General features: G+C 28.3%; 8 protein-coding genes across 10 annotated transcripts; 3 read left to right on the top strand and 5 right to left on the bottom strand.

The window, feature by feature from the left end:
- Nucleotides 1–133: 133 nt before the first annotated feature.
- Nucleotides 134–1,358, bottom strand: LOC124952449 (probable NADH dehydrogenase [ubiquinone] 1 alpha subcomplex subunit 12). Its single transcript, XM_047502338.1, has 3 exons — nt 1,159–1,358; nt 657–739; nt 134–581 (listed from the first exon to the last, which is right to left on the bottom strand). Exons 1-3 carry the CDS (start codon nt 1,251–1,253, stop codon nt 334–336), a joined length of 426 nt encoding a protein of 141 aa, XP_047358294.1. The 5' UTR covers nt 1,254–1,358; the 3' UTR covers nt 134–333.
- A 529-nt stretch (nt 1,359–1,887) lies between these two features.
- On the bottom strand, nt 1,888–3,526 carry LOC124952450 (FAU ubiquitin-like and ribosomal protein S30). Its single transcript, XM_047502339.1, has 5 exons — nt 3,385–3,526; nt 3,071–3,156; nt 2,432–2,567; nt 2,286–2,341; nt 1,888–2,079 (listed from the first exon to the last, which is right to left on the bottom strand). The coding sequence occupies exons 2-5, from the start codon at nt 3,143–3,145 to the stop codon at nt 1,948–1,950; spliced, it is 399 nt and encodes a 132-aa protein (XP_047358295.1). The 5' UTR covers nt 3,146–3,156; nt 3,385–3,526; the 3' UTR covers nt 1,888–1,947.
- Nucleotides 3,527–3,588: 62 nt separating this feature from the next.
- On the top strand, nt 3,589–4,223 carry LOC124952451. The gene is made up of 3 exons (XM_047502340.1): nt 3,589–3,717; nt 3,850–3,971; nt 4,048–4,223. The coding sequence occupies exons 1-3, from the start codon at nt 3,623–3,625 to the stop codon at nt 4,098–4,100; spliced, it is 270 nt and encodes an 89-aa protein (XP_047358296.1). The 5' UTR covers nt 3,589–3,622; the 3' UTR covers nt 4,101–4,223.
- A 156-nt stretch (nt 4,224–4,379) lies between these two features.
- On the bottom strand, nt 4,380–6,218 carry LOC124952447 (WD repeat domain phosphoinositide-interacting protein 4-like). The gene is made up of 7 exons (XM_047502335.1): nt 5,952–6,218; nt 5,563–5,830; nt 5,232–5,472; nt 5,006–5,154; nt 4,833–4,934; nt 4,643–4,761; nt 4,380–4,569 (listed from the first exon to the last, which is right to left on the bottom strand). The coding sequence occupies exons 1-7, from the start codon at nt 5,998–6,000 to the stop codon at nt 4,463–4,465; spliced, it is 1,035 nt and encodes a 344-aa protein (XP_047358291.1). The 5' UTR covers nt 6,001–6,218; the 3' UTR covers nt 4,380–4,462.
- A 453-nt stretch (nt 6,219–6,671) lies between these two features.
- Nucleotides 6,672–8,483, bottom strand: LOC124952448 (ATP synthase subunit gamma, mitochondrial). Its single transcript, XM_047502336.1, has 3 exons — nt 8,324–8,483; nt 7,389–7,938; nt 6,672–7,309 (listed from the first exon to the last, which is right to left on the bottom strand). Exons 2-3 carry the CDS (start codon nt 7,916–7,918, stop codon nt 6,943–6,945), a joined length of 897 nt encoding a protein of 298 aa, XP_047358292.1. The 5' UTR covers nt 7,919–7,938; nt 8,324–8,483; the 3' UTR covers nt 6,672–6,942.
- Nucleotides 8,484–8,696: 213 nt separating this feature from the next.
- Nucleotides 8,697–12,372, top strand: LOC124952443 (telomerase Cajal body protein 1). The gene is made up of 5 exons (XM_047502329.1): nt 8,697–9,084; nt 9,191–9,699; nt 9,771–10,003; nt 10,114–10,347; nt 10,416–12,372. Exons 1-5 carry the CDS (start codon nt 8,836–8,838, stop codon nt 10,634–10,636), a joined length of 1,446 nt encoding a protein of 481 aa, XP_047358285.1. The 5' UTR covers nt 8,697–8,835; the 3' UTR covers nt 10,637–12,372.
- On the bottom strand, nt 10,635–14,639 carry LOC124952440 (disks large-associated protein 5). Its single transcript, XM_047502321.1, has 5 exons — nt 14,316–14,639; nt 11,574–13,972; nt 11,278–11,464; nt 11,037–11,201; nt 10,635–10,967 (listed from the first exon to the last, which is right to left on the bottom strand). Exons 1-5 carry the CDS (start codon nt 14,479–14,481, stop codon nt 10,915–10,917), a joined length of 2,970 nt encoding a protein of 989 aa, XP_047358277.1. The 5' UTR covers nt 14,482–14,639; the 3' UTR covers nt 10,635–10,914.
- Nucleotides 14,640–14,887: 248 nt separating this feature from the next.
- LOC124952439 (telomere-associated protein RIF1-like) lies at nt 14,888–25,088 on the top strand. Of its 3 annotated transcripts, XM_047502318.1 has the most exons (15): nt 14,889–15,266; nt 15,369–15,726; nt 15,927–16,130; nt 16,213–16,507; nt 16,592–16,938; nt 17,012–17,594; nt 17,663–17,865; nt 17,953–18,093; nt 18,170–18,335; nt 18,423–18,630; nt 18,717–18,940; nt 19,023–19,427; nt 19,504–21,999; nt 22,079–23,575; nt 23,655–25,088. In XM_047502318.1, the coding sequence occupies exons 2-15, from the start codon at nt 15,629–15,631 to the stop codon at nt 24,366–24,368; spliced, it is 7,581 nt and encodes a 2,526-aa protein (XP_047358274.1). In that variant the 5' UTR covers nt 14,889–15,266; nt 15,369–15,628; the 3' UTR covers nt 24,369–25,088. The 3 variants fall into 3 exon arrangements, with proteins under 3 accessions (XP_047358275.1, XP_047358274.1, XP_047358273.1); XM_047502319.1 differs by having other exon boundaries at nt 14,888–15,726; nt 22,199–23,575; XM_047502317.1 differs by having other exon boundaries at nt 14,889–15,726.
- The last annotated feature ends 33 nt before the right edge of the window (nt 25,089–25,121 follow it).

Raw genomic sequence — 25,121 nt, 5'->3', positions numbered from 1 at the left:
AGATATATATTTTTTTCTTTCGTCATTTATTTTATTTAAATTGGCAAGTATACCTAGCATTAATAGATAAAAATTTAAATGATAAAGTCTACAATTACTTGTATTAACAATTATTAAATTATCAAATCTTTAATAAAGTATATATGTCATGTATTTCATAAATAACATATCATAAAATTAATTATATATATCATAATACTTTACAGTATAATGTAAAATAGTACTAAATTATTATATGACACGGAATTAATATCTACAGATTCATTTTATTATTCTGCTTTAATTATATGAATCATGGAAACAATAGTAGACTACTTCATTCTAGCATTAAGTCTATTTTGAAGTTGGTGGCTTCCAAGGTATAATTTTTGGTTTTGTTGTTGTATAAGGCATATAAGCCTTTGAAGTACCAGAAAAATTTTGTTCATGATCTAACATCCATTCGTAATTTGGTCGTGATGGATCTTGATGAGGTGGCAAATCAGTCTTGTAATGTAACCATCCAAACCATTCTGGTGGGACTTGTGAACCATCATAATTTAATCCTACATGTTCTGAGTATATGACCCATCTGTTACGACCTAAAATACATTTCATATCATTTATATATTTTAATAAATTTGTTTAAAAGTAATATATATATATTTAATTCTTACCCACAAAATAGATATTATTCTCATAATATTTATTCCCATATTTATCTTCACCAATTAGGACTCCTGATTTTAAATCATCAGTTCTTATAAACACAAAAAATTATATAAAAATAAAATATGTAACAAGACATCATCATCATTACATGACAAATTTTCTGTGTTACTACATTAAATTACTTATTTACTTACTATTATTATATATTAAATTACTTATTTACTTACTATTATTATACATTAAATTACTACATGCAATATCATTTTAAACTATAATTTGATTACATAATCACATTAATATTTAGTAAAAAATCGAAAATAAAAAGTTTAATTTCAATATAAGACGAAACTGCATATGATAAGTTTTATTTGTTTGCTAAATTAAAAAATTCAAAATAAATAACTTGACGTAAAAAACTTTACAATCGCTACATAATTCTAAAAGAGAAATTGCATATGTTTTTTCGATATACTTTCAAATGTAAATGTATATGATAAAAATAATAACCTAAATAATGTCTTCACAGAATTAATAATTCCTTTATTGTGTTTTATTATTTGGAACAGTTTCCCGATCTTATCCAAACCTAACAATTTCGCCATATTTATAATGCACTTCGCGAATATAACATCAACGTATATAACAAATAGAATTCATCTACCATATATACATTTTATAACTGGACAAAATTTTCTTATATAGATTTTTCGTTCAGAGTGCGCTAAAAGCAAACTTGATCATGTGATCGGTGCAAGCTAATAAATTAATTTTGCGTTGAATTCATTAAATTAAATTATTAATTTTTTCTCATCGAAGCCCAGAATATTCTGGGCAAAGTGTTTTTATCTTACAGTTATATGCTAGTCTGATAATCTTGATATAGCATAATTATAGTCGTATAATGAAATATTCTTTTTATGAGCGTGCGGCTATTATTAAAAAGTGAATAGCACGCAGCATATTTTATTGTATATGAAATATAAATAAAAGATAAATATCAGATCCTTAATCTACAAAATTACGGTCTCCAGGCAATAATCGATTTACTGTACATTATCCATTGTTAGATGCAATCATAATAAAATGCCCATGCTTACATTATAACAGAAAAGTCAATATATTTACAAAACGAATTTTCTATTTTCATATGAAGATACTTTAAATTTGATTTACACACGTCTTACGATCTCTTAATTACAAAGTATAATTTAAAGGTTGAAATTAATTGACGGGTAATTGTATTATAACTTATTTATTTTAATAAAATTTCATTATTTTGATACATAACAAAATTCTTTAAGAATTAGAATTAGCATTAGGTCCACGTCGACGTCCGAAAGTTTGAACAACATTTACGAATCTGCGATTATATTGAATACGTCTCTTGGCACGACCAGTCTTCTTTTTGCTTTTTTCTTGCTTTTCAACCTGAGAAAATATATTTAATAAGTTTATTTGAAGAGTTGATTTATATAAATGAATGTTGCACATTCATGAAAAGTTAAGTTGAGATTCAGTACTTAACTTCACTTTAATCTGCTTTTAATATTGCACTAATTCTTTTTTATAATTTGATTAATACAAATTATAATTTAGATTCAATAGTGCATAGTAAATGTCAAATTATAATTTACCTTAGGAGTTTGCGCCTTTACTTTTCCAGCACGTGCTAAAGAACCATGGACTTTACCTAAAAAAAAAAAGAAAAAAGAAAGAATGTTTAAATGATAAAAAATAAATAATTAAATTGAGTTAAAATCGACAATATAAGTAGATTTACCTCCAAGTAGAGGGACTATTAATTCAAGGGTATGAAATGGAAGGTCTCCAACAATAGCTTCATTTTCTAATAGACTGCCAGCACAGTAAAGATTAAACTCTACATTTTCAATATTTTCCAGTGCTGCCAGTTTCTCCTGCAAAACGTAATAATATTTTACGTTTATAACAAGTTTTCTCTATAAATAGAACATATTGAATATCAAACTGATTTTGAACAAATTGATGTATTTGCATAATACTTTTATGATATCACAAACAGATTGAAAATGTTTTAAATAAAGTCTGAAAAATTGAGTGCCAGTCAATGACCCACTAGGCGTTAAATTAAAAAAATGTTGAAAACTTAAGACAAGATGTATAAACATATTTGTTCATACATAAATTAAAAAAGTTTTCTTATTATTTTAGCATTATTGCTCATTCTAACATTGCAAATAATGCAATTGTTAGATTATCATTTAATGCTATCATTGTATCTGATATAATAGAATATCAAATAAAAATATAGATAAAACCCTCAAGTGAAGATGTCTTATCTATAAGCTTTACTTAGCAAAATGTGCAAAAATGGCTGGAATCAGGAATCACATACTTTATGATTTAAATTCGTAATCTAAAAATTCAAAATTAATCATACCTTAATTTCCAGAATGGTTTCATCGTTCTGGCAATCAACGACATGTGTTTGCTGGCCACGAATTTGGAGCTGCATGGTTGTGTAATCTAAAACATAAAATTTATAAAGTGAATGCACGTGTGAAACTTCAAAGTTCGACATAACCGATCTATTCATGCAACGCCACGTGCATCAAAATTCTTGTAAAATAAAGTATTTAAAAAGAATGTAAATATGCATATATATGTGAAATAAGATATAAGAAAACGAATTTCTAGTTTAAGTACATTTAAGATAGAAAAAAATGAATTATTAAAACATAATGAAATACTAGCCTTGTTACAACGCAATACACAACTAGAAAGAACCAAAACAGGAACTGACTCTAGCTTGTCAATTGACGACACATTTCACGAAAATGAAAAGTCACAAGATTAATCTGATATTATCGATTATGATTTATAAAATACGTAGAAATATATATGATTTATCTATTTTATTTTTTAACAGATTAAACAAATGATATAAATATCCAATAAACTTCAGTAGTGTTTAATAAACCTTGAATGAATCATGTCTAACAACATAACAAATAGTGTAATTTCCGGTTATTGTTACCAACTACAATTAAAGTATCGGATAACTTCAGTGACATTCAGGAGTTTAAGGTTATTTATTGTATTTATACTATAATCTACGAATTAATTTTAAATAGACAGCTTATAATTTTTATTATGAAATTATAATTAACAATTTTGGTAAAAATTAATATTATTAGTATTAATTATTTTTAAATTTAGGCATAATATGGCTCGTTTTAAAGGTTGGAGATATGGAATTTTTGTGGGAAGTTTTGTAGGAGTGATTGGATTATATCTTTATTCTATATTAATTCACCCTATGATGAATATTAATCATTACAGTATGTATAAATTGTAATTCACTTAAATTACTTGAAATATTATTAATAGTTGTTAATCTTGAAATATTTATTTTAGAGGCAATAAGAGAACATGCCAAAACACAACTTCCTCGTGATAAAGTCATTTAATAAATCGAATTTATTGAATGCTTTATCTAAAATTAAGTAAAATATAATATTATCTTACATAATAACCAATGAAATAATTAAATTATATAATATAGAGTATTGATAATAAAAGCATCTTAGAAAGATATAAATCTAATGTAATTTTTAGTAATCTTATCCAATTATCAAATTTTCTTTATATTTAAATAATAACAAAATTAAATTATTTGCGAAAGTTTTTATAACAATTAGATGTTCTTTGTTTCTTCTTATTTGTTAAATATATGGAAATTAGCTAACTTCCCTATAAAGTTTTTATTTACTGTAGTAAAAAATTCTGAATATGTACAAAATTTAATTTTTGTAAATATAACATTGTTTTGTTAAAAATCATCATCGCATACATCAAGGAAGACATCGAATGCTTCACGGTTACAATTACCATCTGCAGTGAACACATACTTGTGAAATGTTCCATCCATACATATAGCTGAAAAATAAGAGGACATATATTTAATATCGTATTAGTAAAAGTTAAGAATTATGCAAACAATAAGCATTACCTATCACAGAACTTCTTCTACCAAATGCACAAACACAAGCACATTCTGGTGGTACTGTAAATGTAGCCAATGCCCACTGACTTTCAACATAATTTCCCAGAAATCCCATCTTTGAAAAACTATAAAGAAGTCAATCTTTTAAGGCTTGCATCATATTTGGTTCAGAAGTTAGTTAAGTGTATTCACATACGTAGATCTTCTGTTCAGATGAGTATCTTTTAAAGCAAATATATGTACAGTTCCCTTGTCACTTGATACACAGAGGAATTCTGAATCTCTACTAAATGTTATACTAAAAGAATCGCAAATTAGAAAGAATCGCAATATGAAGATATAAAATACATATATAATTTTAAGTAATACCAATATAGTGTAGCAGGATCCGCACCTCTTCTTAACTCAACAAGTAAATGTCTACGTAAAGAATCCCATACTCTAACTAATGTACCCTGAGCAGAAGCAGTTGCAACCATTGTTCCACTTCCATTAACAGCGATACAAGCCAATGCACCCTAATATCAAAATTTAAACTTAAAATTTCTTTTTTATATTTCTTTATTATATTTACAATAGAATATTAAATTAATACCTGATGTGCTGCAAGTGTGGCAGGAGCACTAGAACTTCCTGCTTCTGTAGCACCTAAATCTATCAACTGTACACTACCAAGTTTGTGACCAGGAAAAGCCAATAATTGCTTTTGTGCTGTTGCTAGAGTAGCTACTTCTACTAATCCTTTAGGATTATCTCTTGTTTCCAATGTTAATAATCTTCTTGTGGGAGTAGGAAATGAAAAGACATGTATCTCTTTTTGAAGAGCCACTATCATTCTAAATCATAAAAATGTTCTTATAATTTCTATTATATAGTTTTTAATCATTATAAATATATGTAAAGTAAAAAAAGCTTTTGTAACTTACTTGTCTCTACGTAATCTAACAGCTTTAATTGGACTAGTAAAAGTAATTTCCATTACAAACTTTTTAGAAAGGTCATCATAAATAAGAACAGTATTTTCTGCATATCTTGGACGTGTACCTCCACCCACTATAGCAATAACATTTGTTCTCCAAAGCATTTCTCCAATTGCAATGCTACCCATAAGATCCTGTTCAAAGTGAGCTTTTTCGACTAAAGGTTCTACATTATATATTCTTAAACCAGATTCCATACAACATGTAAAACATCCTAAATAGACAGTAAAATAGAAATATTTTGTTTTTAAAAAGTATCGTATAATGCAATTCAGAAAATTTATTTTGATGTCAGAAATAAAGAATTAATTTCATTAATTCAAAACAGTACGTACCTTGATCTTGATTAAATCGTAAGCCAAGAATACCTCTTTTTCCTACCATTATTTATTTTCTTCAACAAGCTATGGTTTTCCTAACATAAGCCTTTTTGGATCGTCGAAATAAATGTTTGTGTCTGTTTCCAAACTAACATGAGTCTAATACATCAAGTTACAAAACAATCTTATTTATCAATGAGTACTTTCATCATTGTAGTAATAGCTGTTAGAGTTAATTTTTTCAGGGGTGATTATTGGTCTGATGCTACAAATTGGATTTGTATTTATATAACGACCAATAAACGTTTAGTATAGCTTTCATTGGCTTTCATGAAAACGCAGATTAATGCCTTTGTTTCCATGTATGTCAGACGACTGCGCAATTAGTTCGTATTTTTTGAATATATAACAATGCATAGAAGATGACAAGTTAATGTAATTACATTAAATAATATACTTTTTGTTTTTATTAAATATTTAATATAATTATAATATGTTTAACGTATCATAATTAAGGTTATATTGTAATTTTTTGGATGAATATATATATATAAATATATACATAAGTGAAAAAAAATAAGATCATTAGCAGTTTTTACATGACCCTTTAAATTATATAAAAAACATGTTATAAACTGTTTAAACGTGATATAATATTGACTTTTCTTTCAAGTAAAAACAATTAATGACAATGACATAAGATTAGGACATGTATAAACTTCTCTGCATGAAAACTAATAAAATAACTATTTTTATATAATATAATATAATTTAATAAATTTATTCATATAAATTTAATAATAGAAGTGCAGTTTTAATAATTCAGAAATTTCAATTATTTGTTGAAAACTGTATGTATTCATGATCAGTCCAAATTGTAGCACATTTTTAATGAGTTTTTTGTGTACAATATTTTAGACTTATTCAGATATCCCTTCTGTCTGTTTTCTATCTTCTATTATTGATTGCTAATATTAAAACACATTATGGTATCGTGATGGAATATTTAATCCAATGCAGCAGCACCAGAAATAATTTCAATCAGTTCTCTAGTAATTACAGCTTGTCGTGTACGATTAAATGTGAGAGTAAGCTTATCAATCATTTCTCCTGCATTTTTACTGGCATTGTCCATGGCAGTCATACGACTGGATTGTTCGCTGCAAGCTCCTTCTTTCATTGAATAGAATAATAAGGATGCTAATGAGAATTCTAAATAACTTTGTATAACATCATCATCAAGTGAATCATAAACACTTAACTTGGGAGCATTTAATACTGCATTTTTATCAAATAAAGGCAGTTGTTCAACATTATAGGATACCACAGATTTGAATTGGTTGTATACAATGCGGCCAGAACCAAAAGTATAACTGTAAATATTATATAAGTAAATAACAAATTTGAGTAATATATATAAATATATACATATATTAAACAATTACTACATACCCACTGTTCATGATTTCTACAGCAATTTTTGATGCATCATTAAAAGTAGGTGGCTTACGGCCTACTTCAGATGCAACAAATAATATATTCTTAGCAAATAAACGTGATAAAATTGCACGTGATTTTTCTCCAACACAAATAATCTTTGTATTTTCTCGTTCTGCAGAATCTGCTAATAAAGCATCTCTGATATTACGTGAAACACCAGTATGAACTGCACCACATAAACCACGATCACTAGTTATTGCTATAACTAGCTTCTTTGGTTCTTCAGGTGGTGCAGAAATCTCAGCTTGATCATAAAATATTTTGGTGCCAATACCAAGTGGACGAGCCTGTTTTAAATCACGTTCTGCCCTACTATATTTGGCAGCAGAAACCATCTTCATGGATTGTGTGATTTTTTGAATATTTTTTACAGATTTAAGACGTATAGAGATGGCTTGAAGTGTTGCCATACCTCGTTGTTGTTGCTCTTGCTGCTGTTTTGCAGCAAGACGAACTAATGAAGATATACGATTGCAAAACATGTTTGTTTTAATTGTTAGCCCTGCAATTTTATAAAAGAAATAAACAGGAGATCAGTTTTATTCACATTACATATTATACATTCATACATTTATTGAATTATATATAAAGATATTTCTGAATTGACTATCAGTCATTTTGGATGTAACATATGACCAAATAAATTGATTGTTTAAAAACTGACATCATAACAGAATGTACATTACATAATGATTAGCAATAATAGATTTTAATTTCTACAAAATTTTTGGATGGTAAATTGGGCATTTATGTAACTATCAAAAATCAAATATGGCAATATTAATTTCGTTTTCGAAGTTTTGGAAATACTTTGTTTCTAAGCGAGCTTCAATTTTTTTTGAATATTTTTAAGTGAAGAAGAATTTATTTAAAAGCAAAAAACTCACCAGATAAAACAATTAACCGAATTACATAAACTTGGAATTACCACAGCTCGTCCACTATTCTGGCACAGAATAGTAATTCATGAAACCATACTTCTACATAGTCAGCGCTTGCTCGATTTTCTTCGTCTTTATTCGACGAAAGTTGAGATTGCGCGTTCGATTAAATAGTGATAACAGAATGGCGCTAATTTTAAATGAAGAATCAAATGTTTTGAATAAATATTACATTGGCAAAGATCAAGTTATATACGATTTTTAAAGTAAATGAAGAGTATCATAGTTATCATTATATAAAAAATATTTAGATAAATACATATATTGTCCAAAAATGAAAAAAATATTTACATTCATCACACAAGATAAAAAATCTGTTGGTATCACTGCTACAGTGGCCACTGGAACTTTTGTATGTACAGTCTGTAACATTGTATACAAGTACACATGTTTTCATATATCTAGAGTTAGTTTATAATGTTGTATTTTTTCTAAACATTTGTAAAAAGATATTTATTATGGAGAGTGAAAGTATTAGTAAAACTAGTCTAACATCTTTAGTTGATGATAAAGACAAATTACATATGGACATTGAACTTATCAATCCTGCAATTGAAAATATTTCTATAAATCCTATTTTTATAAAAGAGACAGAAAATAAACAAGCACAAAGTTCTAATAATGAAACAAATGTAGATACAATCCAAAGGCCTAATATTACAAACGATACAAATGAAATGCCTATTGATCATATATTAAATATAGATGTTAGTGTTCTTTCAATATTTTTAATTAATATATGCATAATAAATTATAATATAAAATGATATTTACATTATTTTATTTAATATATACATATATTCAATGTTATAGGAATTAGGCGTATCTTCTGAATTAAATATAGAAAAGACAGAAGCAAATTCATGTGAGAAAACTGAAGTATACAATCTAGATTCAACTTCTAAGAATACAACAAATGATTCTTTTTGTAGTTACAATTGGACTGTTTCACCAAAGTTGATATGTGCTGCTACTAAAGAATATCAACCAACTGTATTCTGCGAGAATTTTACAAAAGGTTGCCAATGGTCTCCAGATGGTACATGTTTATTAGTGCCATCAGAAGATTTTAGAATACGCTTATATGAGCTTCCTACAACATTATATTCTGATAAAATACCATCAAATTTTACAACATTTGATCTTAAAGCTGCTTTAGTTGTTAAGGAAGGAGGACTTATATATGATACCTGTTGGTATCCTTTCATGAATTCATGGGATCCTGCAACATGTTGTTTTCTTAGTACCAGTAAAGAAAGTCCAATACATTTATGGGATGCATTTACAGGAGAATTGCGAGCTACTTACAGAGCTTATAATGAGTTAGTATTAATTTTTGTACTTTTAATTATTAAATTAAAGCGAATAAATTAATAAATTATTTATTCTATAGCGTCGATGAAGTAAAAGCTTCCATTAGTGTTCAATTTATTGATTCTGGTAAACAAGTTTTGTGTGGTTTTAAAAATACTCTACAAATTTTTGATACAAACCGCCCTGGACGACAAATTGCAACCATTAATTTTAAAAAAGATTTTCCAAATACTAGTGGAATAGTATCTTGTATTCGTGAAAATCCATTAATGCCAGGCTTGGTGGCATTTGGTACATATTCCAAAAGTATTGGTATGCATTATATTCATAGAATAGTATATTTATCTTTTATGATAGTAAAATTTTTTTAATTTCACTTAAAATTTTATTTTTTTATGTTCTTATATTCTATTCATATTTAGGGCTTTACAAAGATACACCAATCTGTACTTTTAAAACAGCAAATGGTGTGACACAAGTTGAATTTAGTCCGTGTGGAACTAAATTGTACTCTGCTGTTAGACGTAATAATGAATTTTTATGCTGGGATCTCCGTAATCCTGGTGTTTTACTTTATTCTTTTCAAAAGCGGCAAGCAGATACAAACCAAAAGATACAATTTGATATCACAAATAATGGTCACCATGTAATATCAGGTATTATTTATTAATAAGCTGTTAAGAATTTCAAGAAATACAAGTTTCATATGCTATTTTTTTGATAGGAGGTACAGATGGAAAAATTATTATTTGGGAATTATTTGAAACTGAAAATCATAAGGAAGATGTGAATCCAAAATGTGAATTTAAAGTATCTGAAGATAGTGTGAATGGTGTGAATGTACATAAAAGTTTGCCTATTGTAGCAACAAGTTCAGGACAAAGAATTTATGATACTGAGGAAGTAAAGAGAGATAACAGTGTAAGATTATGGTGGTTCAATTAATTAATTATATTAGATATAGATTTCTTTTTATTACAGATTCAGTAATAATATACTTATAGTATATATTACAGAAATTATTAAAAATATATCATTATACTTTCATTACCACCAAAAATTAGTTTTGTCAAAAACAATTAATGTTAATAAATCATATATTTAATTAGAAACAATTTTTGACAAAAAATGTAATATTGATCTATGCAAGAGAAATAGATGGAAATATTAAAGTAGTTGACAAGTGAAAGAGTATATATACAAAAATTATACAATACACGTTATTAAAGTATATGTTTATTAGAATTTCTGACAGATCTCCTCACTCTAGCAGGAACTGAAATTGGATACAATTATTAGTTATATAATAATAATAATAATAATAATAAATTTATATATTACTTACTTTTTGGAGAATCCCATGAAATCAAATCTGTATTGGGTGAAGGAGCTTCTATAAATGTACTATTTCCTTGCAAATAGCTTAGGTTCAATTTACCTTTACTATGTCTAACATGCGGCGTCATTGGATGTGTGACTTTATTTTCTACACAGGCACTGCAATCTTCAGCTAGAACAAAATATCCTCATTATTTTTTAAAAAATAGATTAGTTTTTATTTAACCATATTATTATTTTACTTTTACCATTAAACTTCACACTTTTTCGAGAGGATCTTCTTAGCTCCTTTTTTGGATTTGTTTGTGTGACATTGAAGGATTCTTTCTTTATAAGTTCCTTTTCTTCAAATTTATTTGACATCCTTTGTGATCCTTTTTTTGACTTCACAGGACTCTTATTTTCCTTTTGGTTATCTTTTTCATCATTTGATTCCTAAATAAAATATATTGTTAAGTAGAATTAAAATGAGATATGCTAATATTTTTTAATAAGCCATATACTAATATATTACTATACTACAAAAAATTCGTTTTTAACTTACTGTAATATTTGTTTTCCTACTTCTTGTAGACATTCTTCTTGCAGAGTTTTCTGTTATAACAGTTCTGTTTCTAAGAGTTCTCGTGTTTGTTTTATTTTCTGCAGATTTCTCTAATGACATGTTTAATAATATGTTTTCAATTTTAGGTGAAGTATTTGTGACAAATTGTTCACATGTCTCTAGGTTTAGAAGAATATCATCTTCTTTGTTAGTTACACTCGATGAAAGTAATTGATTAGTATTAAATTGTAAGTCATTTTCTGAATCTTGGAAAGAATTATCATCGAAATTAAGTTTTTTTTCAGTTTTTATCTTATAATTTATGTATTCAGAATCTAAGTCATAATTCTCTATTCTAGCTAATCTGGCAGCCAGATCCAAATTGTCTTGTACTTCTTCATCAATAGGGACTTCATTTAAGACCACATCATCATTAAAATTAACTTTCTGCATAGATTTTGTTAAACGTAAAGCATTTATTGAAAAATCATCTTTACGTTTTAATATGCTCTTACTAGGTGTTTGTTTAGAGTTAATATATGATATAGAATCATCCAGTTCAATTTTAGGAGTTTTGTACATTTGACTTATTTTCATTAAAGTTATCGGAGTTTTTATAGTTTTACATGATTCTGATAAAAGAGTTTTATGTAATAAACTTTGTCTAGAATTTATTTTTTTACTAGAGACAGATAATTCATCCTTAGAGTCCATAGATTTTAATCGTCTAGTATTATTGTTAAATGAGACTTTATTTTTGTTTTCTATATTAATATTATTTATGGAAGTTAAAGATTCATTTGTGTTTTCATTTATATTTTCTTCTAACATTTTTGAATTATCTTTATTATTTTTCATTTTTTGTTTTGTAGCCAAGATAAAAGCATGGACTGAACTTTTTTTTTTAGGTACAATTTTCTTTTTTGCCACTACTTTTTTTTTAGGTTTAACTTTAGTGACAGTTATTTCTTCTTCTTCCCAACCTCTAGAACGAAGTTTTTCTAATGCTTCAAATCGTGTATTACAATTTATTACTTCCATATATGTCATATCCCAGAATCCTTGTAAATCTCTGCAAGTAACTAACATTTCTCCCTTACCAGTCTCACAATCTGATACCAATCTTTGAAATCTTTCAAACTTTTTATTTATTAATAAACGTGTTTGTCCTATAGCTTGATTAATTTGATATTGAGCATCTTCTGTAATATCTGACTCTGTCTGTATATCTGTCCATTTCTTGCAAAGTTCATTAAGCCTATCTATTTCTTTTTTTAATATGAAAGAAAAGTATTGTGCAGTGCGTTCTTCTTCTTCAATTGATATGTTAAGAGTTTTCATAACTGTTTCTTTCGTAGGAATATCATCAGATGGAGAACCAATGCCACGACGTATTTGTTGTTCCTTTCTAGCATTACTTTTACCACGACTAGATACTATGTATGGCGAAAAAAATACTGGATCCTTAGATAAATTTGTTTCAGTTAATGTGGTATCAGCAATCACTAAAGGAGATGTTACTTTTGTTTGGCTATTATCTATACTTTTAGAAGACTTGTTTTTAGTTTTATTTTTAGAGATATTTTTTGATAAAGAAGTTTTAATTTTAGTATTGGTTGAATTTTTGGATATTTCCTTTTCTGTTATAATAGCTGAAATATTGCCAGGTGATGGTATCATTTGTGAATGACTGTCATTGGAAAAAGTACTATTTCTAAGAAATTCTCCTTCTTTATCAGGACAGTCAAATGTCATCTCATTATCATCAGATGACAAGTATAATTTTATTTCTTTTATTGAATCATTTATTATGTTAATATTAGGTATTTGATCACTTATAGTATTTGTTGCTATATCATATTCTTGATCCAATAATTCTAATTTTTCTTTCGATAAAGATACTTTTGCTTTATTCACTTTTTTCATTGGCGCAGAAACTTTTTCAGGTGTATGTAACATAGTCACACGACCAAATAAAGGCATACTTGTTACTCCACTTGGAGCAGTAAATTTATAATTACTAGGTGCAAAAGATTTTTGTTCATCTTTCACATTATTTTTTTCTGTATCTTTTCCTAATAATTTTTCTTGTTTTTTTCCTATAACATTTTGTTTTGGTAGTATTTCTGTGGATATCTCTTGTTTCTTAAGAAGACGTTTTTCAGTAGCTCTGGTAACTCTTTTTGGTGGTAACATAGGTCGTGTAATTTGTTTAGGATTATGCAAACATGATTTGGTATGAGACAGTATACTAGAATCTTTTATTGGGGGAGAATAATAATTATGATGAACTACACCCACTTTGAAGACAGGTTTTTTCTTCTTTTGTTCCATTTTTTTAAGTCTATCCCGTTCAGCTTTCCATTTCAATAACTTGCAGTATCTGTTATTCTTGTCATCTGAACAATAAAAATATATTTTTATAAAAATGTAATTTAATAATGAGTACAAAAAAGCTATAAAATTATAACGTAAAATTAATATAATTATAGATCATATAATTGAATATAACTATCTTATAAAAATATATAATTGATTTTTATAATATTGAGTTATCTTTTTTGGGAAGAAATTGATTAATAAAAGTAAAAAATAATTTCTATTTTTTTAAATAATTTTAACAAGAGCTACAGACATTTCATAGGTTCTCATAAATTACATCACACACTTTATACCTCATACGATATAATCATTCGAAGATTATTGAAATTCTTGTTTTATTGTAAAAATTAATCATGTTACCTTCCGTGTCTATATCAGCAACAACTTCTAATTCTCGTTTTCTTGAAAAATCTTCGGCCCTCTGTTTTTTACGTTTGATTTCGCATATTCTAGCACGAATAGCACGATTGTTTCGTATGTTTCCGAAACCATTATTTGCTTTATATCGATCTTGATAATTAGCCATATTATATCAATAAATAAAATTTGCAAATACTTTTTTATAAAATATTAGTTTTAATAAAAGAGCTTAGTCCACGAGCATTCGATAACTCTCTGTAGTTTACTGGAAGTATAACTGAAAATGTTTTGAAATGTAACATCGCGTTTGAATTGTTTGATGTAACGCGTTTCTGGATTGGTCAATGGTAAACTTATTTTACAATGATGGAGTCCTGTTTATTTAAGATTCTACCAATCAAAGAGAACATTTCTTGTACTCCAAATGTAACGCCATCTGTTCCACAAGCGTCGTGATAAGGTTGGAAAAAATTTGGCGCCAATGCATTTTTCATTGCTTATATGCTAAATTACTAAGGTTTGTGATCACATATACATATACATAACATCATTATAAGTATTATAATTTACTTTTTGTCGTGTCAAATTGTTGTTTGTAATTTAGTACATGTTCAGTTATGAGATTTTTATGAAAACTCGTACACATAAAGAAACAAGGAAATAATACACTTTAATTAATTATTACAAATAACCTAATCATTAAGTTTAAATAATAATTATATTTATAAAATAAAAATTCAATCTTTTTATTGTTTTACTCTGAAATATTTAGCTAGATATTATCAGATAAAGAAGTCGTGTTTTCAAAAGCGTAATGCAATGGAAAATGTGTTTCGATAAATATGTAGATCTGACTGTAAGGGATTGTGAGAGTTGAGCGTGAGTGAGTGCAACCCAGTGCAGCCGAACGTTGGTATTGAAGCTATTGGCGTTGCTTCCAAAACAACAAATGTTTAGTGCTTTTGTTTCGTACAGCTGTAATATAAAATAAAGAGAGAATGATATAGATAAATTCATTATTGGTTTTGAAATAATCGGTGTAATTCTTTTTAGGATTTTAACATATTGTGCGTGATAGTGTTTCGTCGAATATATTTGCGCATATATGTTGAACAAACGATCGAGAATACATTGGAATCGAATTTCGTGAAGCTATCCACAGTACAAGAAATTGTTATCGCATTAGTCGCGCGCGCAAATTTTTTCATCGAGCAAGTACGTAAGGCTCTTTTCTTTTAGGGCTTTAGGACGCTACGGGTGTGAAGCGATGTTTAAATATCGATAGAGTTTTTGTAAACAACAAGTGTAAAGATATGGCTACTGTAACTCAATCTTTCCCGAAGATTCTAAAAATGCTACGGGAAACTAGTAGCAACAAGGAAAAGAGAGAGGCTTTAACCTATATTCGCAGGTAACGCTATTAGAATTTTTTATATTATTTAGTTGATTTTTTTCAAAAACTCTATGATTTCTTTCATTTTAATCATTTTGTATGACTTAATAGTTAAATTATCGTTTCATTCAAATTGTATTTAAAATTTAATTATAAGTACAATTATTATCTCTTATAACAGAATTAATTTTTTGTTCTTATTAAATTTTTCTTTTTAGTAATTTTAAAAAGTTAGAATCTTCGAATAACATTAAGGAAGAGCAATATAAGGATCTATGCAAGTTGGTTATAGATGCTTCTATGAGCAAGGATCAAAATATACAACATGAGGCATACGATACACTTACTTGTATTGTGCAAAATTTCAGGAGTCACAAATTAAATCTGTTTGAATCAATGTTACATATAAATAGAAAGGACAGGTTGGATTATTTCTTGTTATTAAATCAATGAAATCTATCGTTTCTACTTTATATGTTATTTGTGTATATGTTATGGTTTTAGATTAAAAATTCTTAAATTACTAGATGTTGTGGATGATATAGCCATATTAATAGCTGCCAATGATAAGTCAATTTTTCATTTATTAAATGATTGTATGCATACTGTACAGCCTGTCACAATGAATTGGCTTTTACCAACAGCATGTACAGATAATTTACAAAAATTAACTGAAATTGAAAACAGAGTATTATCTAATAATCAGAAGATTGAAGAAGAAATGATTAATTATAGTCTTAATTTGTTGAGGAGATTATACAAAGTAGCTGCTGAGATGGCTGATAATAAAATACAAAGGGTATACAAATTAAATATTCTACTTTGGGATGAAGAATTATATTGTGTATTACAAGATTTTAATTTGTATATATTGTCATTGTAGTTTGATGAATTACTAATGGAGAAAGTTGTACTATTAGCTTATATGGGTCATAAGCGACAACGCAGTCCGGCTTTAAAAGTCTTACAGCAAGCAATCACAACAAATTTGGCTACACATGTTCGTAATGAATTACCAGATGTTTGGACACAATATAAAACAGATTTACAATCTACATATTGTAAACGAATGCAGCTTTTAGTAACAGTATGTGAACTTGATTGGGCTGTCCAATGGAATATTAGCGTTCAATTGCTTGGTACCGATCTTCATCGTGGTGCAAGTTTGATAAATAATTTGCTCAGTGTTGAGGAAAGAGCCTTCAAATCTTCTGATGCTGTAATACGGAGGTTTGATATATATTCATTGTTCATATTATAAATAAATAATATTTTTCTTAAAAATGTATTTATTGTTTTTTAGGCAAGCTTTCCTTTCATGGAAATTGTTGATTGACAATTTTGCTTTAGATTCTCAAGAACTTGGAACTACAAGAAGAATAAAATTGTTGTGTATACCATTAAATGCAAAAAATAGTAAGACTGAATTAATAGCGCTTACTAAACTGGAAGTTTGGTGGCATTTGATCATTAAACTTTATAAAGATATTGGAAAATTTGTTGATCCTGTGATAACACAATTTTTGAACTTTTGCTTTGGTCCTCTTGGAGATACACCATTACTTTCATCTAAATGTGATGTTGCGTCACCTGGCAAGAGATTTTTTAAAACAAAATTAGTTGCTGTGGATGCTTTATCACAACTGCTTGTTGCAAAACAAGAAAAGCATATGCTTTATACACCAATTTTAGAAGAAATGCTTCCGCATTGTATATGCGGTACAGTTTTTCAACAATGTTATAAAAGTATTATACATAGCGTTGGAGAAGCTTTACTTATTTTAAGCCAAATTAATGATAAAGAAATGAAAAATAGATGTCAAGCAGGAAAACTTCTATGGTCGAGTTTAGTTAATTATGCTCAAGAATCACAAACAGAAATAAAGGTGAGAAGAAAAAATATTAATTCTATATTTTTTCCTGTATATATATAATAATCAAATATAATTTTCAGGATCTTGTTTATAAAGACATTTTATTAGTAATAAACGAATTGGTAAATCATATTGCTGATAAGCCAATGATCCAAGATCTGATTCTTGATGTTATTATAATTGATTTACCTAATTTTAATAAGGATATCCAAATCCACAGTGGAATGTTGTCAGATTTATTGTTTAAACTTTTTTCAACATCAATATTACAAAAAATAAAGAAGTGAGTATTATTTATATGTATATATTTCTTGTTTACAAATAACACGAAATATGTTAAGATGAATTGATTTTATCATTATATTTAAAGGAATCATTGTAAAGGACTTAATTGTTTATTATGGGAATGTGTTAAACCTAAAATAGGGAATGAGTACTGTTTAAATACATTGGAATTCTTGAAAACCGTTTTAGACAAAATAACACAGGTCAACGTAGAAGATAAATCCACGTGAGTTCATTTGGATAGAAAGTAAATAATTGTACATCATTTTATGTTGATATTTTTTATTATCGTGATTTTTTAGAACTGTTATACCTGAGATATGGTGCATTGTAGCAGAAATATTAACAAAATATATGGAAGATTCATGTAACATCAATGAAGGCAATGCTGCTCAACATAATTTTAAGACTACAGAGTATATTTTAAAATTTCCATTTACGCATATATTTTTGAAGGATTTAAAACAGGTTTTTGTATCTATATAATTATATATTAAATAACATTGTAAATCTAATAAAAATCAATAAGTATATTTAAATGCGATATATTAACAGGTTCAAGAAATTAGTGGGACTTGGAAAAAATTATATAAGCAGTTCGATTTACAAGGAGATTTGGTCGTCACAGTAAAATCTAATGAAACACTATTGAGTACTATAAAAATGATGCAGTGTTGTTTAAATAAAAATAAGGACTGTAATAATCTTATCACTTCCTGTTTGGATACATTATTAAATACTATAAATTTTAATTCTTTACTTGGTATGATAATACAATATGATTTCTATAATAATTTATGTAAAATGTATTTATCTCATTGTATTTATGTATATTAAATTAATTTTTAGCTTGCAATGAAGTACCATCTGTTGTGGAATTTTTGATAGATCTCATTAGGACTACTTTCAATAATTCACAATTTACTGACTGTGATATCACATTGAAAGCATTATCCGCAGTGCTTATTACTGTATATGGTCATGATCCAAAAAAGGCAATATTGTGTTTGCAGTATGTGAAACCAGTGATTGAACTTGTGCTCGTATCTTCAACAGGAACATCACTAAAAGAAGTATAATAATCAAATAAATAAATTTCATGTAGTATTTATACTTCAATATTTATCATTAATATTATCATTTGTTTGTTTGTAGATTACGAATATGTGGGAGATCGTAATTAGTATTTTTAAAGGTCTTGAAAAAAGTTATAGTTCGGAATTTTTGTCGCTATATAAAGAAATTATTATTCAATCTATAAACCACTCTAATATAGAAATAGCAACGCAAACATTGTCATTCTTAGACGAAGAAAATAATTTCGATGAGAAAGGACAACGCATGGTGCAGGAAATACATAAGAGAATAAAACCAGATAAACTACCATTCAAGTTAAACAATGCAGAAAAGAAAATAGAAGATAAAGAGATATCTGAAAAACAAATGAAGATGGCAGGAAGTTTTTTAAATAGAAAATCTGTAATTCCTAAAATGATACTTATTAGGGCAAAGAAAGAGAATGACGAAAAAAGGATATCAATGCCTGATTCTGAGGCCCAGGTATATTCTTTTTTTCTTTATATATATATATATTCGGACAAAACAAATTCTGTATATTCTATATTTGTTTGGTTAGGAATATGTCTATATTAAAACAGACGTAAAATATGATGTGAATCGTTTAACCGACCATCAAAAAGAAATATTAAAAAAGAAAAGAGATGACATCCCTGCATTGTACAATGATCTTTCACAATCATCTTCACAAAGTACTCAAAATTTGCAGGAATGGTTTGATAAAAGAGGTAAGCGTATTAACGAAACAGATTACGCACATGATGCTACAAAAAATAATCCTGAGAAAGAAGAAAATATTGATCATGATGCTAACAAAGAAAATACTATTGAATCTACAATTACGGAATATATCGTCATTGATAAAATAGAAACTATTAGCAATACTGATTTGAAAGCCGTACAACAACAGATTGATCCACCAGTACAATCTACAAGTTTATTAAGTGAGGACAATACGTCTAACAAATGTAGTGACAATAACACGAACGATAATTCATCCAAAGAACAGACCAATTTGATATCAGAGATCTTTGAAAATGACAAATTGGGAACATCACTCGACGATGATAAGGAAGAGATATATGACCAAGATGAATTAGATTCCGTTGCAAAACGATTGAACTTCGAATCCCGAGATGAGTTTTCCGATGAAAAAGAATCTGAACCACGATTATCATCTCCATCGGTATTAGAAAATGGTAAACGACGGAATCGCAATAGCACGACGAAAACAGGTTCCAACGAACTTGATTCTGATAAAACAACGAATACTCAGGATGAACAAAATGAATCTAAAATGTTAAAAACATTGAAAACAAAATCGAGTCTAATTAAACATAGGAAAGGTACAAAACGTAAATATGCTTCAGACAGCGATTCTGAGGAAACTATGTACCAACGAAGACGAAGAAAGTATACTATTTCTGAAACTCCAAGTGACTCTGATAGTGTACCATCCGTAGAAAGTGAACATTCGGAGGGAACGAAAGAAGAACAATGCCTGAGCCAACGTACGAAAAATGAGATATCAAGGCTAAAAATAAATATGGTATTTTACAGTGCATTACCAAATCGTCGAAGATCCAAACAACAAGAACAGTTAAAAGATACTAATTGTGAGATCAAAAATTTACGAACGTATACACGAAAAAGTCCAGAACTAAAGAATACTGAAGAAACAAAGTCGAGTGTATGTGGTCAGTCTTCACTTAAAAAGAAAAATAAAAAAAGTTTTAAATCCGAGTCAAATAAAAATGAAGAATTACCTATGATTGATGCAATGGAGAGAGCTGTAGAAAAGGAAACTAGTAATACTGATATCGGAGATTCTAAATCTGATGAAAGTACAAACGTATCGTCTGAAATCACAGATAACACCACTATCGATATTCAAGATGAAATTACAGATAAAGATAATTCATTGAATGTTGCCAAAATAAGAGACAGTAAAAAGAAACTTAAAGAACTCGATACGAATACAAATGAAATAAATACTAAACAATCTATAAAAAAAGAGGAACTATTATTATCTGCAGAAGATGGAACTCAAGAGATTATACAAAATTCACAAGAAATAAATGTAATATCAAAATTGGAAGGAAAATATAATGATAAAAAATGTTTTATTAAAATTGATAAAATCGATAAAATAGTTAATGTACCGGTCATGAAATCTAATAACTCGTGTAATAAAGATAATGTTTCGACAGAATCTACTACAGTAAAGAAAAGTACAAAAGAAATACCTAATGTGCCTAAAAAGATTCCAGACGATGACCCTAAACTCGACGATCCTAAATTCAATGATAAAATTGACGAGATAGTACATATAGACGATAACACTGTAACAGTTGTAAATACTTCGGATCATGAAATTAATTGTATTCAACGTGAAGATGAAAAGAAGACATCTTCGGATGTATCGCAAGTAATTAGTTCACCTACACATAAAATCTCTGCAATGGTTGTATCATCACCTAAAAATAATATTAAGCGACTTTTAAAATTAAAAGCTTATCCAACTAAGGGAGGTCGCGCAGCTCATATGTTGGGTTTAGTTACAAAACAAATAATAACAGAAACTAATAGTCAAAGTGTAAAAGCGGACGAAGATATAAAGAAGATTAAATCTAAAGAAGGAGAAACCGAGATGCAGATAGGGAAAAAAGATAAAATTATGATATTTAAAGATAATGATAAAATTGGAGGTCCATGTAGTAGCCGCCAAGAAAAAATATTTAATAATATGAAATCTGGAGAATATATTTCATCTTCGCCAATTAAATCGTTTTCTAATTTAAAAAATGACGGTGAAAAACTTTCTTCCAATGTAGAGAAAACAATACCTGATTATATGCTAATCAGCTTGGAAAATACAGTTGAGAAAGGAAATGACGGAAGTTTATCGCCGTCTCAGGAAAAAACAGAATTACCTATGCTAGAATGGTCCAGTGCTAATCCTCCATCATTAACTGCATCACCTAGTGCTAGTATTCTTAAGCGACATCGGATGGCTCTAACAGAATGTGATTTAGAAACTACAGCATCAAATAAGGTATTTTTTTAATTTTCATAATTTTATATATATATGTATCTTTGGTCACGTATCTACTTATTTTTTTTTTTTTTTATAGAGAAAACGAGTTAGTTTCGCTGACCCTCCAGTTTCTAAGCAAATGGGTTATGAGATTACGCTTACTGATTCTCCCGATAAAGCAAATAAATTATCTTCTCGTATTTTATTGTTTCGTAAGGATACGCCGCAACGAATAAAGCAAACCAAACTTAAATTCATTCAAATTGATACGGTAAAAGATAAGAATGTTGAAGTACAACCAGATTACGGATGTGAAGTCGATTTACAATGTGAAAGGGAGAATGAATTATTAACAAAAATAGCCGAGGAATTAGAATATACTGATGACAATATGGTAATAGATGATCATACAACCTGCAGTTTTTCAGAGAACATGAGCGAAATTTCAGAAGCAAAGTTATACACTGAAGTTACATTAGATAATTTGTCCCAACAAGTAGAAATGATAGAAGATACGACCATTCCTAAGGAGGCACAGTTTCCACCGTCGACTAAAAATGACGAAATATTTCAATCCCAAGAATCTGAAACTCAGCAAGATATGTTTGGTAGTGCGGATGACAAAGATAATACGGATCAGCCACAAAACGAAGATAAAGATGTTACTGATGAAAACGAATCAGAAGTTTCTTCACAATTAAATATTACAACTAATGCAGAAAATTTAGAAGATACGGTAGATGTGGGAAATATTACTAGTTTGAATTCTACAGCGAATTCAGATGAAGTATTTTGCGGGAAACCTTTACGAACTAGTACACAAACATCAGAAAATATTGCGGACCAAGATACATTACCAGTAACAGATTCAATATTTGGGAGTTTACCTGTGAGCCAAGCTAGCGAATCTAGCTTGAAAAATTCTAATCCAGAACTTCTAAATGATACACAACCAATTTGTTTAGAATTGACGTCGTGTCAAGATCCTATAAATACTATAACTGAATACTTGACTTATCCGTCGTGGATTAAACATTTGAATTCTTATTTCTCAAGTAGAAACATAATTAATATCGGTGATCTTGCACAATTAACCTCTCGTGAAGTAAATAGAATGCCTGTAAAGGGTAATTCTAAAGTTCAGTTTGTTAAAAAGATTCTACAACATTACATCAATAAAAATTTGGTAGGATTGAAAAGTCCGAAATCTTGTTTCGAATTACATTCTAGTCTTTCGGTCACTGAAACTAAAACAACAAATTGCGATTTGCAAAAGGAAGTACTTGACATGGCCTGCCAAACAGAAATACTCACAAATACTGATAATGCATGTACAACGGAATCAAGCAACCTTAACGTTTCATCTCAGATACCATCGACTATCAAAGTATCAATGGTTGATTCAAACTGTACGACTAAATCTGTCGGTGTTTGTACTGATTCAATGGTATGTTCACAATCTGCAAATGTAGCAACAAAATCCGTCGAAGCTCAAATGGCATTAGAAGATCTTTTGGATGAAATCGATGTTAATTTAGTAATGCAAAGTGCTGTCAAACGAAGTACTTCTGAAAGTATACTTGCACATTATAAGGTAAGAACAGTTAAAAATTTTGGTTGTGTTACATTGGTTTTATATAAATAATATAATCTCATTTAAACAATTTTTATAGATGAAAACGAGAGCTTTGCCAGAAGCAGAATTTGAAAAGGAAACGTTAAAATTACTTGGACTTGACAATAACGGAAGCTACTACGAAACGAAATTAAAATCTGCATGTCGTGGTTGCGGTATTAATAAAGTTCTTTTAAGACTTCCCGATATTTTTAGTGGCGACAAACAATTTTTCCATAAAGTTCTCAATGCATATCGGAAAAAAATTACGATTGGCGATTGCATGAACATTTTTGATTTCAAGGAAATAAAAGATTTTGTATGTCAAAAATGTACATCTTCGGAACTTGCTGCAATGTTATCAGTGATATTGAAAAAAGAAGACAATGATGGTATTAAAACTCCTATGACAGATCTGTCGTGTTTCAGTGACATGTTAAAGAGAGTTCCCATGGATGTAATAATTAGTCATACAGTTGCAAACGACGAACTAATTCCACCGCAACTCGTTTTGGATATTGCTTTGCAAAATAGTAGTTTAACCGACATAACAGAAACGCTTAAGTTACAGAATCCAACTCTTATACAAGATGTATTCGATAAGTTGTGGTCTACTGAATTAGTATTGTCGCATGTTGAAAGCAAAAGTGAAAGAGACGAATTACTTAAGATTTATAAGGCAATCAGTTCAAAATTAAGTCCTAAAGAATTATTGGATGCATATCATGATTCGATGAAAGCTAAATTATCTTCGGAGGAAAATGAAAAATGAAAATAAAGATCCTTTATATCCAAATATTTAAAGAAGCATCGTCAATGATTGTAGAGTATCGTTGATGTTATCATTCATCTTACATTTATATCTCATTTATTTTACATGAGTTTAGTATAAGCTTGTTATAGAAAGAATCAGTGAAGAGTTTATGCACTTTTTTCCTCATTGTGATATTTGGATATATATATATCTGTTTGTCACAAAGAATATTAGTTCAATTTTAGAACTACATAAACGAAATTAAACAGCTTTCATTGTGTGCTGGATGTGTTAACGATATTCTAATATTGTATATATTATGAGCTTCTATAAAATTAAGAAAGAAATTATCGTTCTTCTTGAACTTTTAATTTATTCAAAAACTGATTAAACAGAAATCACACATTGTCGAACGAAGTACGAGTTTTTCTATTTACCGATTTTCGCTAAGGTATGTTAGAATAAAGCGACGGTGCTTAAAACAATCTCTCAAATAAGGATAACAGCGGATTAAATATAATTATATCAATGAATTAACTTTGAAGAGACTGTATTCGATGAAATTTAGGTTCAAGAAACGACTTTCTAGCTAATAGTTTTGCAACCACGTGAATTTCGATCCTAAAGTTTAAAGCAAATATTAAGTGACCTCCTTTCTACGCTATCATGGTAGGATTAAGCATTTATTATTGTAAATACGTTTATGTATATTGATTATAATTATCGACAGTCAATATATTTAACGACTACCATTCTTCGTATAAAATGATC

The sequence above is a fragment of the Vespa velutina genome, chromosome 10 (genome assembly GCF_912470025.1).
Source record: "Vespa velutina chromosome 10, iVesVel2.1, whole genome shotgun sequence".
NCBI classification, from domain to species: domain Eukaryota; kingdom Metazoa; phylum Arthropoda; class Insecta; order Hymenoptera; family Vespidae; genus Vespa; species Vespa velutina.
The sequence above is the reverse complement of the archived record's forward strand: the minus strand, read 5'-3'. Positions and strand labels throughout refer to the sequence as shown.

Coding starts and splice junctions, on each gene's coding strand:
- LOC124952449 (XM_047502338.1), bottom strand. CDS start 1,253: ATGGCGAAATTGTTAGGTTTGGATAAGATCGGGAAACTGTTCCAAATA. Junction 740..1,158: donor TCTGTGAAGACATTATTTAG/GTTATTATTTTT, acceptor TGTGTTTATAAG/AACTGATGATTTAAAATCAG. Junction 582..656: donor GAATAATATCTATTTTGTGG/GTAAGAATTAAA, acceptor AATGTATTTTAG/GTCGTAACAGATGGGTCATA.
- LOC124952450 (XM_047502339.1), bottom strand. CDS start 3,145: ATGCAGCTCCAAATTCGTGGCCAGCAAACACATGTCGTTGATTGCCAG. Junction 2,568..3,070: donor AAACCATTCTGGAAATTAAG/GTATGATTAATT, acceptor TACGTTTTGCAG/GAGAAACTGGCAGCACTGGA. Junction 2,080..2,285: donor TAAAGGCGCAAACTCCTAAG/GTAAATTATAAT, acceptor ATATTTTCTCAG/GTTGAAAAGCAAGAAAAAAG.
- LOC124952451 (XM_047502340.1), top strand. CDS start 3,623: ATGTCTAACAACATAACAAATAGTGTAATTTCCGGTTATTGTTACCAA. Junction 3,718..3,849: donor GTGACATTCAGGAGTTTAAG/GTTATTTATTGT, acceptor TTTTAAATTTAG/GCATAATATGGCTCGTTTTA. Junction 3,972..4,047: donor GATGAATATTAATCATTACA/GTATGTATAAAT, acceptor TATTTATTTTAG/AGGCAATAAGAGAACATGCC.
- LOC124952447 (XM_047502335.1), bottom strand. CDS start 6,000: ATGGTAGGAAAAAGAGGTATTCTTGGCTTACGATTTAATCAAGATCAA. Junction 5,473..5,562: donor GTTAGATTACGTAGAGACAA/GTAAGTTACAAA, acceptor TTTATGATTTAG/AATGATAGTGGCTCTTCAAA. Junction 4,935..5,005: donor GATCCTGCTACACTATATTG/GTATTACTTAAA, acceptor CGATTCTTTTAG/TATAACATTTAGTAGAGATT.
- LOC124952448 (XM_047502336.1), bottom strand. CDS start 7,918: ATGTTTTGCAATCGTATATCTTCATTAGTTCGTCTTGCTGCAAAACAG. Junction 7,310..7,388: donor GTAGAAATCATGAACAGTGG/GTATGTAGTAAT, acceptor TAATATTTACAG/TTATACTTTTGGTTCTGGCC.
- LOC124952443 (XM_047502329.1), top strand. CDS start 8,836: ATGGAGAGTGAAAGTATTAGTAAAACTAGTCTAACATCTTTAGTTGAT. Junction 9,700..9,770: donor ACTTACAGAGCTTATAATGA/GTTAGTATTAAT, acceptor TTTATTCTATAG/CGTCGATGAAGTAAAAGCTT. Junction 10,004..10,113: donor TACATATTCCAAAAGTATTG/GTATGCATTATA, acceptor ATTCATATTTAG/GGCTTTACAAAGATACACCA.
- LOC124952440 (XM_047502321.1), bottom strand. CDS start 14,481: ATGGCTAATTATCAAGATCGATATAAAGCAAATAATGGTTTCGGAAAC. Junction 13,973..14,315: donor TGCTGATATAGACACGGAAG/GTAACATGATTA, acceptor TTTATTGTTCAG/ATGACAAGAATAACAGATAC. Junction 11,202..11,277: donor AAAAAGTGTGAAGTTTAATG/GTAAAAGTAAAA, acceptor ATTTTGTTCTAG/CTGAAGATTGCAGTGCCTGT.
- LOC124952439 (XM_047502318.1), top strand. CDS start 15,629: ATGGCTACTGTAACTCAATCTTTCCCGAAGATTCTAAAAATGCTACGG. Junction 16,131..16,212: donor CATATAAATAGAAAGGACAG/GTTGGATTATTT, acceptor TTATGGTTTTAG/ATTAAAAATTCTTAAATTAC. Junction 17,595..17,662: donor AATCACAAACAGAAATAAAG/GTGAGAAGAAAA, acceptor TATAATTTTCAG/GATCTTGTTTATAAAGACAT.